This window comes from Aquila chrysaetos, chromosome 15 (genome assembly GCF_900496995.4).
Source record: "Aquila chrysaetos chrysaetos chromosome 15, bAquChr1.4, whole genome shotgun sequence".
NCBI classification, from domain to species: Eukaryota; Metazoa; Chordata; class Aves; order Accipitriformes; family Accipitridae; genus Aquila; species Aquila chrysaetos.
In genome coordinates this window covers 28,906,265-28,922,648 of record NC_044018.1, presented here as the reverse complement: position 1 = coordinate 28,922,648, position 16,384 = coordinate 28,906,265, and the positions used below count along the sequence as shown (strand labels likewise).

General features: G+C 70.1%; 2 protein-coding genes across 2 annotated transcripts; both read left to right on the top strand.

The window, feature by feature from the left end:
* Nucleotides 1-1,295: 1,295 nt before the first annotated feature.
* Nucleotides 1,296-5,595, top strand: TAMALIN (trafficking regulator and scaffold protein tamalin). Its single transcript, XM_030037240.2, is given in 10 exon segments — nucleotides 1,296-1,452; nucleotides 3,166-3,215; nucleotides 3,660-3,714; nucleotides 4,129-4,231; nucleotides 4,312-4,405; nucleotides 4,480-4,546; nucleotides 4,653-4,719; nucleotides 4,805-5,001; nucleotides 5,003-5,056; nucleotides 5,058-5,595. Coding segments are annotated over 10 exon segments (993 nt in total). The 5' UTR covers nucleotides 1,296-1,311; the 3' UTR covers nucleotides 5,223-5,595.
* A 2,924-nt stretch (nucleotides 5,596-8,519) lies between these two features.
* NR4A1 (nuclear receptor subfamily 4 group A member 1) lies at nucleotides 8,520-15,356 on the top strand. Its single transcript, XM_030037219.2, is given in 8 exon segments — nucleotides 8,520-8,541; nucleotides 12,591-13,101; nucleotides 13,103-13,397; nucleotides 13,664-13,793; nucleotides 13,911-14,062; nucleotides 14,136-14,338; nucleotides 14,416-14,594; nucleotides 14,694-15,356. Coding segments are annotated over 7 exon segments (1,725 nt in total). The 5' UTR covers nucleotides 8,520-8,541; nucleotides 12,591-12,592; the 3' UTR covers nucleotides 14,951-15,356.
* The last annotated feature ends 1,028 nt before the right edge of the window (nucleotides 15,357-16,384 follow it).

The following is a 16,384-nucleotide window of genomic DNA, read 5'->3' as shown; positions in this document are numbered from 1 at the left end:
GGCCTGGCGTCCCCCGTGGGCTCAGACTAATGGCGTTGGTGGGGAAGGGGGGAGCTGCCATCTGGGCTCGCCCCTCCTTGGTTTCCAGCTTTGTCTGCAGCTCCTGCCACGGCCCCCAGGAAACTCTAACCTCATCCTGGAAATCGAGGCAGCAGGTGAGGTGAGAGTGCTTTTTTAAAAAGCGAAAATTGTCTTTACTCCTCCTCTTCTAGGAAATGTGATGGGAAAAGAGGTCTGGGATGGTTTTGGCTGAGGGGCCAAGTCATTAACTGGGCTGCCAGATTTTGGGAACAGGATAGGATGTTCTTCTTTGCTCCCTGGTAAAGGGTTGTGGTTTGGTGCCCCCCAGGGTGGGTGGTGGGCTCAATCCTGTCCTTTCCCAAGCGCTGCCAAGCTGGAGCAACTCAGCTCTGGGAGCATGCTTGCCTCCAGCTCTGGGAGCATGCTTGCCTCCTGGTAACCCCTGGACAGCCTGTGGGCGGGAGGCTTGGGTGGAACGCCAGCGGGATTGTTACAAACTGATTTTTTTTGGCAAATTTTAAATAAACATCTGGGCAAACCCCTCAATTCCAGCTGGAAAATTCCTGCTACCTCCCGGTGCAGTGCAGCAAGGGGCTGCCTGGAGCTGCACGACATGTCCGCAGCAGACACCGCGTCTGCCTCCGGGAATTGTTCTTTCCTCCGTGTCCCCGTCCTCAGCACGGGCAAAGCTTTTGCAAGAACGGTTTAAATCCTCCTGTCTGCCCGTGTTGGAAGCATGGCCCCGGGTGTCCCTTGCTTCCAGCTTCTGCCTTGAATTAAATCCTAAAGACGGCTTTGGGGGCGAGGTGGTGTCCTGTGGGATGAAACAGCTGCAGATGCTTGGCTAGAGTCAGGCTCTGGTACGGCTCGGGGGAGCAGCAAAGCCCGGCATCGCTTCTGCGCCGGGGAAAACTGATTTCTCCCATTATCGTCCCCAAAATGATCCCTGGGCCACTGCGGCCCCTCCGTGGTGCGACCCCCGCCATCCCCCGCAGCATCCCACCCTGCACCCCCAAGCCCCCGGCCTCCCCATGGTCCCCACTGCCCCACAGCATCGTCATCCCCAGCTCCCCACGCTGGACCCCGCGGGGGTCCCCTACCCCGGACCTGAGCCCGGGCTGGGGCGATGCGGGGCGGGGCTTACCGTAACGGGGGCGGAGTTTAGAGCATAACGGGGCGTGGTTAGGCATAGAAAGGGGTGTGTTCTCCCAAATGGAGGGGCGTGTCTAGCGCTGGCCCCGCCTCCCCCGAGGGCAGATATAGCGGCGCGCAGAGCGGCGCGGCCCGGCCATGACCCTGCGGCGGCTGCGGCGGCTCCGGCCGAAGGAGGAGGATGCGGCGGCGGCGGCGGCAGCCCCGGAGCGTCCCGGTCCCGCCGAGGTCTACCGGGCATTGGCCGTCGCCGGTGGTACCCTGCCCCGGGTGCGAAAGGTAGGGCTGCCGGCAGCCCCGGGCGCGGGGAGGGCGTCGGGGGGGGGGGGGAGATTTACTGGTGTCCCCCGTTTGGTGCACCGGGGCCGGTAGGGACCGGCAATGGGCTGGGGGGGGGGGGGGGGGACCGGGGGTGCGGGGTGTCCCTGTCCTGTGCGGCCAGTGGTGCCTGCACCCTGTAAGGCTGCCTCGGCGTCTTCTCCTGGGCTCTTGTCCTGCCCCGGTGTCGTCCCCGTGTGCCTCCCCATGTCTCCATCCTGCCCTGGTGTCCCGGTCCTGCCCCGGTGACCCCCCCCAGCCTCTTGTCCTGCCCTAGCATCTCCCCACCCTGGTCCCATCCTGCCCCAGCATCTTCCCAGTGTTCCCATCCCGCTCCAGTGTTGTCCCCCTAAGCGTCACGTCCTGTCCCAGTTCCTCCCTGTGTCCTGCCCCAGTATCTTCCCTGTGCCCCCACCCCAGCTTCCCCCCCAAGCCCCACGTGCTGTCTCAGTTCCTCCTCACGTCCTGCCCTGCAACCTTCAGGGCGCAGGGACAGGCCCCCACCCCGGTGTACGTGGCCATGTCACCGCGACACGCACGTCCCCGTGGTCCCCGGGCTCTGCCCCGCAGGGAGGGCACGGGAACGGGGCACAAGGTACCCCCAGGGCCTGGCTTGGTGGGACGCAGGACCATTTGCCACTGCACCCCTGGGAAAGCCCCTCTCCGGCAGCGCCGGGGCTGTCACCGCCCCGACGCTCCCCCCGGCCCCGCGGCGCTTCCTGAGCGTCGGGGGGAAGCGAGAGCGGAGCTGACATCCGGAGCAGAAGTGGCTCTCGCAGCCGTGCTGGCGCAGGCCGGGTCACGTGCGGCGGCCTGGCTCCCGCTTACCGGCCAAGGCCACCACCGGAGATGTCCCCGAGGGGGGCTGGGGTGACCCGCGTCACCTCCCTGTCACTGGGGTGACGTGGGGACCCGACGTGACGGGCGGCAGCTTTCCCTACGGCGAGCGCACCCAGTTCTGGTGGGTTTGCACTTAAATGCCCACGGATGCGTTCAGGACGGCCAGCCACCGGGTTGGTGACACCCGCGTGGCACAGAGCAGAGGGAGCTGGTGGCACCCAGCCACCACCAAGACGGGCCACGTGCCGCTTTCGAGGCAGACCTCACGGTGACGCCAGCCGCACCGTGCCGGGGCTGCCGGAACCCAGCGGCCACGGAGGGGCATTTGGGGACAGCCCTGTCACCTCCTGCCCCGCGGCGAGGGTCCTGCAGTGCCCAGCCGGTCCCTCCACCCGCCCACGCCTCCGTGCCCTCCACAACAGAGACATTGTCTGGGCCGGGGAGGGGGGGAATTTTGCATGAAAAAACCCGACTTTGTGACCACAACAGGGCCCCTCTGTGCCCGGGGCCCCCCCCCCGGAGCGTGGCGTGGGGTGGGGTGCGGCACAGACTGACGTCAAAGCGTGGGGTGAGCGTGGAGCAGATGTGAGGGTGGCTTTGAGCACCGATAAAAGCCTCGTTATGCCCAGCCGGCTGGGGGGGGGGGGGGGGGGGGCCGCCGCAGGGCGGGGGGTGCACCCGGGTGCTGATTCGGTGCCGGCTTGGCACGGTGCTCCCCGGGGGTTTGGTGCTGTCCTGATGGGACGCCCCGTTTCGGCTGTCCCTGGATGGGGTGGTGGGGGGACGTGCCCCGGGACGGTGTTCCCCCCACTGATGGCTCTCCCTCTGCCGCAGGGCGCGGGGTTCAGGTGGGCATCCCCGAGCCAGTCCCCGGAGGAGCACAGGTAGGGACAGGGGTCTGGGCCCTGCTGATGGGGGGGACACGCAGGAGTGGGGCTGGGGTCTGTGTGCCAGTGGGTCAGGGCTTGGCCCTGGGACACTACTCCGCTCTGGACACCCCACGGGGCCTGGAAATGGGGGTGATTTTATGGGGAAACCTGGGGCAGGTGAGAGCAGCGATGGGGTCACAGCTCCCTGGGGGGCCCTGACACCCCCAGACCCCAGGGGGACCCTGCCCAGCACCCATGGGACAGGCTGCAGGGCTTAAGGCCAACCTGGGGGGGTCCCATCCTGGGAAGGGGGGTCCTGTCCTTGGGATCCTGCCCAGCACAGAGAAAACCCAAACCCCGAAGTAGTGTTCCATTAGAGAAGTGCCAAGGTCTCGGCGGGCGAGTCGGTTTGGGGGGTGCCAGGGCCTCTGCCTCGTCCCTGATCCCCATGTCCCCCAGGAGGGTGGTGACACTGGAGAAGAAGGCAGAAGAGACCTTTGGCTTTGAAATCCAGGTGGGTGCCATGCCGAGCTGTGCCGTGCCACGCCGAGCTGTGCCATGCCATGTCGTGCCGTGCCATGCCATGCCATGCCATGCCGCGCTCCCCACCCTTCCAGCCCGCACCTTGCTTTGCATCGAGGGTATTTTTAAATTGTCTCTGAGCCAGGGTTTATTTTTAGCGGTGACGGAGCTGCCTGGTTACTGAAGCTTCCCCTGGCCGTGACGGCGGGGGCGGCCAGGGGGGCCCCTGCTTAGGGTGCAGCCATCAGGGGTGAAACACACCCCCCCCCAGGACCGGGATGCTTCCCCACATTGCCTGGCAGCAATTAAATGCCGTAATTGCTGCCTCGTGGCTGTTCTGTGGGGGGTTCGGGGGACACCCTGGGGTTGGGGGTCCCTGTGCCCCTCACCAGCCCCCCCGTTTCAGACCTACGGGCTGCACCACCAGGACAGGAAAAGCGTGGAGATGTTCACCTTCGTGTGCCGGGTGCACGGCGGGAGCCCGGCCGAGGCGGCAGGACTCAAGGCCGGTGAGCGCATCCCCGGGGGGGCCGGGGGGACCCCGGCAGTGGGGACCGGCATCCCTGAGCCCGTCCCCCCCCGGCTCTAGGGGACACGATCACAGGGGTGAACGGGCTCAACGTGGAGGGCGTCCGTCACCGCGAGATCGTGGAGATCATCAAGAGTTCAGGCAACATGCTCCGGTGAGCTTGAGGTGGGGGGGGGGGGGTCGTGGGGTGGCCCCCAGCCCCCCGCACTGACAACTGCTGCTCCCCAGCCTTGACACGCTCTACGGGACGTCCATCCGGAGGGCTGAACTGGAGGCGCGGCTGCAGTACCTGAAGGTGAGGGGGGGAGGGATAGGGGGGGTCAGTGTGGAGCTGGGGGGGGGGGTCATTGGGGAGCTGGGGACCCCCCATGGGGTCCTCATCCCCCTCCGCTTCCCTGCAGCAAACACTTTACGAGAAGTGGGGGGAATACCGCTCGCTGATGGTGCAGGAGCAGCGGCTGGTGCGGGGTGAGTGGGGGCCGGTGGGGGGGGGCGTTGGCTGTGGGGCACCCCCCAGCCCCCCCTGACCCCCCAACCCCATGTCCCCCATTAGGCGTGGTGGCCAAGGACCCCAGCATCTACGACACGCTGGAGTCGATCCGCTGGTGCCTTCAGGGTGAGGGGGGGCTCCCCGGCGGCTCCCCCCACGCCAGCGCCTGCGGCAGCGATGATTCCCTCTACCAAACCTGCCTCTTCGCCTCCGCCGACTCGCTGGATGGGGACAAGGACGGGGACAGCGGGGGTCCTGCGCCCCCCCCCACCACGCCCCCGGCCGACCCTGGCCCGTAGCGCCAGCCTCAAGTGTGGGGGGGGGGCCGGGGGTCGCGGGGCGGCTGTGGGCCCGCGCTGGGGACCCCGGGGAGGGGGCGGCTGCCCCCCGCAAGGGCCGGCACAGCAGCTTTCGCCGGCGGCTGCTCAAGTTCATCCCGGGACTGAACCGGGCGTTGGAGGAAGAGGAGAGCCACCTCTAGCTGGGGGGCACCGCTGGCCCCCCCCCCCAGGCCTATTTATTTATTTATTACAAGGGGCTGCGTGCCCCCCTCCCCTCCCCGGGGGCCGCTGGAAGGAACTCGGGGTCAGCCCCGGGGGTCCCGGCTCGGCCCCCCCCCCAGGCCGTGGGGGTCACGGCACTGAGGGACGGACACGCGGGGACCCTCCCCAAGGCAGCTCGCGAAGCCACCGCTCATCTCAGGAATCGGTGCCCTCCTTACTGGGGGGGCACGGCGGGGGGCCCTGCGTGCCCCCCAGCTCGGGGGGCCACAGGGGTCCTGCCTCCCCGCCACCCCGGGGGCTTTTGTACCGCGCCGGCGCGCTCGGCGCTCACCAATACAGAGACTTTTTGCAGCGGCGTGTGGCTGTGACTGGGGTGGGGGGGGGGGAACAGATCCCGTGGGGATGGCGACAGGCTGGTTGGGGGGGGGGGGGGGGTCCATGTCCCCTGGGGGAGCCCACCGGGCTGCAGCCCCCCTCGGCCCCCGTGCTTCCCCCTTTGCCCTCCCGCCTGCCGGCTGGACCTCCAGGCGGGAAGGCCCTGGGGTGACCGACGTCACCTCGGACCTCGCGTGGGCTCCTGGGGACACCCGTGTCCCCCCACCCACCACAGCTCCCGGTGCCGTGGGCCGTGTCCCGGTGTTGCGGGGCCCCAGCCAGGCTTTTCCTGCCCGGCTTCCTCCAGCAGCCGGCGGGAAGCGGGTCCCACCCGAGACCTTCCGGCTGCCGGGGGCCGGGGTGCCCACGGGGAGCAGGATGGGCACCGGGGTCCCCCCCCACCCCATTCCCTGCCCCGTTGGCCCTCAGTCCCGCTGAAGCAGCATCCAAAGGCCTTGGCGGGGGAGACGACAGAGCCCCCCCCCCCAGCTGCTGCAGCAAGCACCCACGGGTGCACAGGGGTGGCCTTGCACGGGGATTCCCTTGCACGGGGGTGGCCTTGTACGAACGCTCTATGTGAGCACCGAGAGCCCCCAGCCCTCTGCCGCAGGCTCCGTGCCTCAGTTTCCCCACTGGCTTGTGACCGTCCCTGGCTGGGCCATTGCGTGTTTGGGGGGCTCTGGGGACCCCCAACTCTGAGCTCCTGCACCCCACAGCCAGGGCCCAGGGTGTCTGGCCATGGGTCAGCCCCCCCACAGACCCCAGGGGGGTCTGCCGGAGATTTTGGGGATGAGAATCACAGGGCCGTGGGTGTACGTGTGCTGGGCGTGTGTGCTGCAGGGCTGCGTGCGCACACGAGTGTTGCACGTGTGTATGCTACAGAGCTGCATGTGTGTGCATGCTGCAGGGCTGCATGTGCACACGTGTGTGCCGTGTGCCTGCGCGTGTGCGTGGGGCCCTGGCCGGTTCCCCACCGCTCTCCTGCCTTGTCCCCGTTCCAGGACGGCTCCGTGCTTGGACATTTATGGTCTGGCTCACGGGGCCACGCTCGCAGCCCCGGCTCACAGCACCCGCCCGCACGCTGCCAGGATCGGGGCACCCCGTCCCCGTCACGGGACCCCCCCCCCACCGCAGCAGCTGCCACCCCACACGGAGCTTTTTTTAGCCCCGAGCTGAAGCTGCGTGTGCCCGGGGCTGGGCAGGCACCGGCTGGACACCGGGGTCACGCATGGCACCGGCTGAGCCGGGCAGTGCCGGTGGGGCCGAGGCTGCGGGGTACGGCCCGGGAACGCCCGGGAGCAGCCTGTCATTACCGACAAATATAGGTCCAGGGCAGGGAGCCAGCACCGGCCCGTGGGCACCCTGCAATCACCGCCTGGCCCGTGGGCACCCTGCAGTCCCCTGATGCCCACCCAGCCCGTGGGCACCCTGCAGTCCCCTGACGCCCACCCAGCCCCAACCACACGGGTCCTGGGGGCAACGGGAAGGGCTGGCTGGTGGCCAGCGTGTCCCCATGTCCTCACCGGGGTGTTGGGGTGGATCCGGCACACCAGGGCCGGTGTGAGCCGGGACTCCCCCCGCACACCCCCGTGGCCTTGCAGCGGTGACCGGGCTTCGGTTTCCTCCCCCGGAGCCGGCCTGGGCCCCGCGGCCTCTCCCGGGGTACAGCTAATCCCGGGTGCGGGGGCTGCCGGTGTCACCCTTCTGCCGCCGGCAGCACCGTTGCCAGCTCGGCCACCGAGCGGGGGGTGCAAGGGGGCTGTCACCGGCCACTCTCTGTGACCCCAGGGGCTTTGGGACCCCCATCGGCTCCGGGACCCCCAGCCTGACCTTTCCCCCGGGGCTCCTGGCCGTACCCCCGGGCTAACACCAGCTGTACCCCCACCCCCGGTTTGCCCCGGGCCGAGCCCCGGTACCGACAGCACCTCTCGCGGTGTGCGGGGACCCCCGTAGGTCCCGGTCGAGCCCGGGGGATCCCCCGCGGAGGCGGCCCCGGTGATGCCGCGGGATCCCGGGGACGTCAGCGGCCAGGTGTGACGTCACGGGGCCCCCGCCTGGGGCGGCCGGCGAGCGGGGCCTCGCGGCGGCGGCAGCCGGGACCGGGGCGAGGTAACGGGCGGCGGGAGGAGGCGGTGACGGCGCCCGGTCCCGGCCCGTTACCCCCGGTACCCCCCGTACCCCCACCCCCCCGGACCCCCGGTGCCGCAGCCCCCCGGTCCCCTCCGGTGTCGGGCTTCCCCCCTCGCCGCCCCTCGCGGGGCCGGGGGGGGGGCACTAACGGGGGGGGGGACGTTGCCGAAGGCTGGCATTGCTGGTGGCACTAACGGGGATGGCAGCTCGGGGGGGACCACCGGGCACGGCGGGCCGGGTCCCCTAAGACCCCCGGTTCGCCCCTGGAAGCGGGTACCGGCGAGGGTACCGGGGTGGTACCGGAGAGTACCGGGGAGGGGGTACCGGGGGGTACCGGAGTGGTACCGGAGGGTGCCGGGGAGGGGGTACCGGAGTGGTACCGGCGGGGGTACCGGGGAGGTACCGGGAGGGGGTACGGGGGGGTACCGGAGAGTACCGGGACCCTTCCCCACCCATCCCTCGCCCTCCCGCCGGCCCGGCCCGGCCCCGCACGGGCTGAGCTCATCTTTCCAGCCCGCGGGCGGTGTTCCCGGCGCTGGGCGCCCGCCAGCAGCCGCCGTTCTTTCCATCGCCCCGGCCAGGGTCTCCCCGCCGGGACCGGGCGCGGGGGGGGGGACACGCGGGGTCCCGCCGGAGGAGGGTGGCAGCCCCCCCGCCCCCCCCCCCGGCGGGACCCCGCGTGTACCCTGCACCCGGGGAGGAGACCGGGGGTACCGGCACCGGGGATACGGGAGAGCACCGGGGATGGGGGCTCCGGGGATGCCAGCACTTGAGAGGGCACCGCAGATACCGGTACCGGGGATGGGGGCACCGGAGATACCGGCACCAAGGGGGTCCCGGGGATGGGGGCACCGGAGATACCGGCACCAAGGGGGTCCCGGGGATGGGGGCACCGGAGATACCGGCGCCAAGGGGGTCCCCGGGGATGGGGACACCGGAGGTACCGGCACCAAGGGGGTCCCGGGGATGGGGGCACCGGAGATACCGGCACCAAGGGGGTGCCGGGGATGGAGGCACAGGAGATACCGGCGCCAAGGGGGTGCCGGGCTTGGGGGCACCAGAGATACCGGCACCAGAGATACCGGCACCAGAGATACCGGCGCCAAGGGGGTGCCGGGGATGGGGGCACCGGGGATAGCTGCACCAAGGGGGTCCCGGGGATGGGGGCACCGGAGATACCGGCACCAAGGGGGTGCCGGGGATGGGGGCACCGGAGATACCGGCATCAGAGATACCGGCGCCAAGGGGGTGCCGGGCTTGGGGGCACCGGAGATACCGGCACCAGAGATACCGGCGCCAAGGGGTCCCGGGGATGGGGGCACCGGGGATAGCTGCACCAAGGGGGTCCCGGGGATGGGGGCACCGGAGATACCGGCACCAAGGGGGTCCCGGGGATGGGGGCACCGGAGATACCGGCGCCAAGGGGGTCCCGGGGATGGGGGCACCGGAGATTCCGGCACCAAGGGGGTGCCGGGGGTGGGAGCACCGGAGATACCGGCACTAAGGGGGTCCCGGGGATGGGGGCACCGGAGATACCGGCATCAGAGATACCGGCGCCAAGGGGGTGCCGGGCTTGGGGGCACCGGAGATACCGGCACCAGAGATACCGGCGCCAAGGGGGTGCCGGGGATGGGGGCACCGGGGATAGCTGCACCAAGGGGGTCCCGGGGATGGGGGCACCGGAGATACCGGCACCAAGGGGGTCCCGGGGATGGGGGCACCGGAGATACCGGCATCAGAGATACCGGCGCCAAGGGGGTGCCGGGCTTGGGGGCACCGGAGATACCGGCACCAGAGATACCGGCGCCAAGGGGGTCCCGGGGATGGGGGCACCGGGGATAGCTGCACCAAGGGGGTCCCGGGGATGGGGGCACCGGAGATACCGGCACCAAGGGGGTCCCGGGGATGGAGGCCCCGGGGGATGCCAGCACCGGGGGTACCGACCCCGGGGATACCGCCACCGAAGGGGCACCGAGAACAGGGGGCACCGGGGATATACCGACCCCGGGAGGGCCCCGGGTCCTGCTGCCGCCTCTGCCCATCCCGGTGCCAACACCGGGGCCTCCCTCCCCCGTGTGCCCCGTCCCGTGTCCCCCCCCCCCCGTCCCCCGCCGGCGGCCCCGGGAGCCCCGGGGAGGGGAGAATGGGGGGGGGGGGGGAGGTGCGGGGGGCGCCCGCGCTATTTTTAGCCAGGGCCGAGGGGGTATTTTTAGCGCGGGCGCCGCGGTTGCGTCAATGGAACCCCGCGTGCGTCACGGCCGCGCCCCCGCCGGAACCGCCCCCCCCCCGCGCCTTCTACGGCGCCGCCGTGCGTCACGGGCCCGCGCGCCGCCCCGCGCGTCACCGAGCGCTTAAGAGAAAGTAGTGGCGGGGCCGGAGCCCGGCGGAGCCCGCGCAGCGGCGGCGGCGGCAGCGGGAACCGGAGCGGGAACCGGAGCACCGCCGCGCCGGTACCCGGGTACGGGAGGCTAGCGGGCTGTGGTGGACCGGGTCGGGGGGGCACCGGGACGCGGGATGTCCCGGGGGTACCGGGGATTGTGGGGTGCGCGCACCGGGAGGTGCAAGGGGTTGGGTGTCCCGGTGATACCGGGGGCTCAGAGCGGTGGGCGTCCTGCAAAGGGTATGGAGTAGGGTGTCACGGGTGGCACCGGGGGGGAGCCGGGTCGGGAGTCCCCGGTGGCACCGGGGAGAACCGGTGGTAGCGGAGGCGAGTCGCGGCGGACGTTCTGCATAGTGCATGGGGTCGGGGCGTCCCGGCGGCACCGGGGAGGGGAGCCGGGTCGGGGCGTCCCGGGCGGCACCGGGGAGGGGAGCCGGGTCGGGGCGTCCCGGCTGCAGCAGAAGGAACCGGGTCGGGTGTCCCCGTAGCACCGGGGGCTCAGGTCGGTGGGCGTCTTGCAAAGTGCATGGAGTCGGGCGTCCCGGTGGCATCGGAGGGAGCCAGGGGTCCCGGTGAAAGGGACCGGGCTGTGTGCGCCGGGCGGTGCTGGCACTCGGGGGTACCCGGTAGCACCGGGGAGAGCGGGCTGGCAGAGCGAGGGGTCCCGGTCCTGGGGGTCCCGGGGAAAACCCGACGCCGGGCTCCGGGAGGAGCCGTGCGGGACCAGGAGCCGTTTCTCGGGGCTGTCCCCAGCCGTACTGGGCTATGGGGCCGGAGCCGGGCTGGTCCCCGGTCCCGGGACTCCCCCCACGGGATCCGACTGCAGCCAGGGAGAGCCCGGGGACTGCGGGGGGCAAAGCCACCCCCAAACCGGCCATCACCCCGGGAGCCCCGAGCAAGAGCGGTCACGGAGCCGGAGCGGGCAGCACGGTGTAGGCAGGACTGTGTAGGCAGCAGCGGGGACACTGTGGTGCGGGCAGCAGCGGGGACATTGCCTTGCAGGCAGCACAGCGCAGGCAAGCCCCCCCGCTGCCCCGGCAGGCCTGGCAGCGGCTGCATTTTGGCAAGGCAAGGCAGCAGGTGCCAGCAGGGAGGTGGGCAGCGTTACCCGCCCCCGGCACTGCCGGCTGCTCTTGCCCGCTCAGGGCCCGGTGCCAGGGGCTTCCACCAGCCCACGCGGGCATTGGCCTCCGAGCCCGGACACGGGCAGCTGCCTGTACTCCCAAACGAGGAATCTGTAATTACTGCCCGGGCCGTGGGCAGCGCTGGGGCCGCTGCGGGAATTTGTGCCCTGTCCCCCGGGGGGGTTCGTGGCAGGGGGGACCCCAGCTGCCACCAGCGAGCGGGTGAGGGCAAAAGCAGATGAATAAGGAAGCGGTGACCGCACTGGGTGCTGCCTGCTGCTTCCAGGCAAACCCCACGCCGGGACCGCAGGAAGGGTCGAGGCTTTGCATAGCCCGGCCGGCAATTTTCAGCTGGGATTTGCATGCAAGCAAGGAAAGCTGCCGCCAGCAGAGCCGCTGTCCCCCGCTGCCATGTCCCCAGTGTGGCCTCGTGTCCCCTGGTTGCGTGTGGGGACAGGGGGCAGCTGGGGGGGTCACCATCCCCTCTGAACCCACCATCTGAGCCTGGCATGGCCCTGGTCCCCGGCAGATGGACACAAACCCCACTGGGGCACCGGGAGTGGGCTGGGGGCTGGTGCCACTCTGTGGGTGCCAGGGCTGGACCCACGCTGGGTATTTTTAAACCCGGCTCCCCAGATGGGTATCGGCTTTCTGGGCACCAGCAAAAGCCGCCCAGACTTGGCTGGGGGGAAGCCGGGGGCCGGCAGGTGAGCTGGCAGCCGTGCCGTGCCGGGGCTTCGGCGGATGGGGGCCAGGGGCGGTGTGACCTTTAAAGGTCTGCGAGATGAATTACATTATCGTCTTGCCATCAGGGTCACTTCTGGCTTGGCTTTCAGCTGGACCCGGGACTCCTGTTACGTCTTAGGTGGGGCCAGATCTGTGCCACAGTGCCGAGGGGCTGCAGGGTGGGCTCCTCTGCCCGCCACAGCCGGCGGGTCTGGCTGCGTTTTGCTTTTCCAAAGGGCTCCGAAACGGGTGGTGGGGGGAGTCGGACCCTTGAGCCCTGGTTCAGCCCAGGCTTCGGCTTTCCCCGGCCAGCCCCGGGGCTTGGGAATCCACCGGCCACATTCCTCCCTCCTTCCCTTTCGGTGGCTTTGCTAAGCCAGCGTTTTGGGCAATGTCCTTTGCGCCTGTTGGCTGCGGTGTGACCTTTCCCGGGGACGGCGGTGGCCGCTACCGGGCGGCCAGGGGCTCGGAGGGTCTGGCTCCAGCACGAGGGGGATCCTGGGGAAGCCCCCACGGTTCTGACCCCGTCTCCATCCTCTGCCCGGGATGGAGGGGCCACGGGGGGCAGGGACGACGGTGGGGTCCCCGCTGACGCCCTGCTCTCCCCACAGAGATGCCCTGCATCCAGGCGCAGTACGGCACGGCGGGCGCCGGCCCCTGCGAACGCTGCCCGACAGAGTTGCTGAGCCCCGACGGTGGCCGTTTCCCCATGGAGGTGGCCGGAGCAGACCTGGCGGCCGCCCCTGCCCTGCCCAGCTTCAGCACCTTCATGGAGGGCTACGCCGGCGAGTTCGACGCCTTCCTCTACCAGCTGCCGGCCGGCAGCCAGCCCACCGCCGCCGCTGCCTTCAAGCTGGAGGACTTCCAGGTGTACGGCTGCTACCCCGGTGCCTTTGGCGGGCAGCCAGATGAGACCCTCTCCTCCAGCGGCTCGGACTGTTACGGCAGCCCCTGCTCCGTCCCCTCGCCCGCCACGCCGGGCTTCCAGCCGCCCCAAGCTCCGGGCTGGGAGGGCTCGTTTGGGGCGTACTCGCCCCCACCGAACTACGACGGCGGGCGGCCCTGGGCTGAGCCGGCCAAGGGCGGTGGGTCGCAGCCCCCCTTCTTCACCTTCGGCCCCCCCGGCACCCAGCCCTGGCGGGTCCCCCGGGACCCTGAAGGGGCAACCAGGCCCCTCGCCCCGCCTGGACCCACGGCTGCTGGACACGGACGCCTTTGCCCTGGCCCAGGGCTCCCCCGGGGGCTTTGCCGGGCTGCCCCTGGCCCCCGCCTCGCCGCTGCTGGAGGGGCCGGCGCTGGCCCCCACCAAGGCCCGCAGCCCCGGGGCGGGCGAGGGTCGCTGCGCCGTCTGCGGGGACAACGCCTCCTGCCAGCACTACGGCGTGCGCACCTGCGAGGGCTGCAAGGGCTTCTTCAAGGTAAGGGACCACCCCCCCCGCCCCCCCCCCCCCCCCCCCCCCCCCGATCCACTGTCGGGATCTTCCCACAGTGCTTTGCAGCAGCGGGAGGATGCTGAGGGTCACCCTGGGGAGGAGCAGGGCAGGGAGCGCAGCCCCGGGAGCCCTCCCCACGGACGCGGAGCCGGATGCCGGGTTGGAGCGGGAGACGGGGGAGGACAGAAGGGCTTTTGTTCGGCGGCTTGGTGCCCCGGGCTGAGCTTGGGCCGCTCCTTCCCCGTCCGCAGCGCACGGTGCAGAAGAACGCCAAGTACATCTGCCTGGCCAACAAGGACTGCCCCGTGGATAAGCGGCGGAGGAACCGCTGCCAGTTCTGCCGCTTCCAGAAGTGCCTGGCCGTCGGCATGGTCAAAGAAGGTACCGGGGTCCCATCCTGGGGTGGGGGGGGTCCCAGCAGGAGTGGGGAGGCCCCACTCTGCAGCCCACCTGGCTGCGCTGAGGACGCACACGCTCATTGCACGTCCCTCACCGCAGTGGTCCGGACCGACAGCCTGAAGGGGCGGCGGGGCCGGCTGCCCTCCAAGCCCAAGCAGCCACCAGATGCGTCCCCCGTCAGCCTCATCACCTCCCTGGTGCGGGCGCACATCGACTCCATCCCCAGTGCCACCAAGCTCGACTACTCCAAGGTAGGACCGGTACCATCCTGCGCCCTCCCCGGGGCTGTGCCGAGGACGGATCCTGACCCCGTTCCCATGGCAGTTCCAGGAATCGGTGCCGTGCCAGTTCGAGAAGGAGGACTCGGTGGACGTGCAGCAGTTTTACGACCTGCTCACCGGCTCCATGGACGTCATCCGCAAGTGGGCTGAGAAGATCCAGGGCTTCGCCGAGCTGCCCAAGGAGGACCAGGACCTGCTGCTGGAGTCAGCCTTCCTCGAGCTCTTCATCCTGCGCCTGGCGTACCGGTAAGACCCGGCACGGTGCGGTGCAGCGGGGAGCCCGGGGCTGTGCGGTTTGGGGTGACGTGTGGTTGTACCCGCAGCTCCAAGCCGGAGGAAGGGAAACTCATCTTCTGCAACGGAGTGGTGCTGCACCGCCTGCAGTGCGTGCGGGGCTTCGGCGAGTGGATCGACGCCATCCTCGAGTTCTCCCAGAGCCTGCACCGCATGAACGTCGATGTCCCCTCCTTCTCCTGCCTCGCCGCCCTCGTCATCATCACAGGTGAGACCCTCTGCCCGGTCCTTCCCCGCCTCTGTCCCCTTCCCCACCCTGCGGCCATCACCCTGGCCTCACGCCTCTGCGCGCGCGTGTGTTCCCCAGACCGCCACGGGCTGAAGGAGCCGAAGCGGGTGGAGGAGTTGCAGAACCGCATCGTGGGCTGCCTGAAGGACCACGTGGCGGCGGCCGGGGCCGAGCCGGGCCGCCCCGGCTGCCTCTCCAAGCTGCTGGGCAAACTGCCCGAGCTGCGCAGCCTCTGCACCCAGGGCCTCCAGCGCATCTTCTACCTGAAACTGGAGGACCTGGTGCCACCACCGCCCATCGTCGACAAGATCTTCATGGACACGCTGCCCTTCTGAGCCCCCGGGTGGGGGGGCTGCCACCAGCCCCTGACCCGCCCCCCCCCCCCCCCCCCCCCTCCTTGGGGACATTTGGGTCCCCCCTCAGATGCCTGGGTCCTCTTGGGGACACCCGGGTCCCCCATGTGCCTTCACGGCGCCGGGCGCAGACGCACAGCACCGCCGGTGCCTTTCCCCCCCGGGGGGGGACATCGCTGGCGCGGTGCTCCCCTTCTCCACTGTAAAAATGCCCCCATTGTAAATAGCGAGCGGCCGGATCCTGTACAGAGTGGGGAGCGCGGGGGTGAGGAAGGGGCTCCGGCCCCCCCAGCCTCATCCCCCTCCCCTTTATATTTTTTTCTTTTTTTTTTTTTTTTTTCTCCTCTTTTGGCCATTTTCTGTATATAAACTTGTACGTACATTGAGAGCCACTGACAGGGGCTGTTTCTCTCGTGCTTCTCCCCGGTAATATCATCTGTATTTAATATATGGTGATTTGGAAGGGGGGGTGACAGAGGGCTGGGGCTGGGGACAGCTGGGGTGCCGGAGCTGCACGTTGCCCACGCCGCTGCCCTTGAACCGTCACTCACCCCCGCGGCGGCGGCTGCCGTGGCCCCACACCTGTTGCCCGCCTGATTTATCCTCCCCAAAATAACTGGGAAGCGTGACCGGGTCCCCCCCTCCCTGTGTCCCCAGGGACGTGGCCATTGGCAGGGCCAGCCCCAGCGGTGGGGGGGGGGGGGGGGGGTGGTGATGGGGTTTGGGGTCCCTGTCCCAGGCGGGGGGGTCTCAGGGGGCTGGGGACGGGGCACGGGTCCCGGTGCGTGGTGGGGGGGACGTGCTGGGCTGGCAAAGTCCCCCGGCTTGTCCCCTTCCTCTTACTGGGGACAGCCTGGCCCCGGAGCAAATGTTAATGGGGACACCAAGGGCCGGTGCCGAACAAGGGCCACATTGAGGTGCTGGGCCGGGGGGGCCCCGCGGCGGCACGCAACAAGGGCCCCTCTGTCGTGTGTGTGTCCCCCCCCCCCTCGCCGCCCGCCCCCGCCATGGGGAGAGCGCTGACGCACGGCGAGGCCGTGGCCGGGGGTCGGTTTGTGGGATGGGGGGGGGGGGGGGCACCAGGAAAGCCTTGCGCAGCAGGGACGGGGAGGGGGCACAGGGTGGTCTACCGGCACGGCTCTGCTCCGGCTGTGGGGCAGGAGCGGCCGTGCCGTGCCGTGCCGTGGGGCAGGAATGGCCGTGCCGCGCTGGGCCGCGCGACGGCTCAGCAGCTGCCCGATCCCAAAGTCCGTCACGGTGCCGACCCACACCCCGAAGCCACCAGGGAGGGCAGCCCTCGGGGTCCCGGTGGGTCCCTGTCCCCTTCCCCACGGCACGGGGCTGGCTTCTGCCCACCTTGTCCTCAGCCCCGTCCTTGTCCCCATCCCCTTGGCAGGGACTGCGGCAGGAGGGACG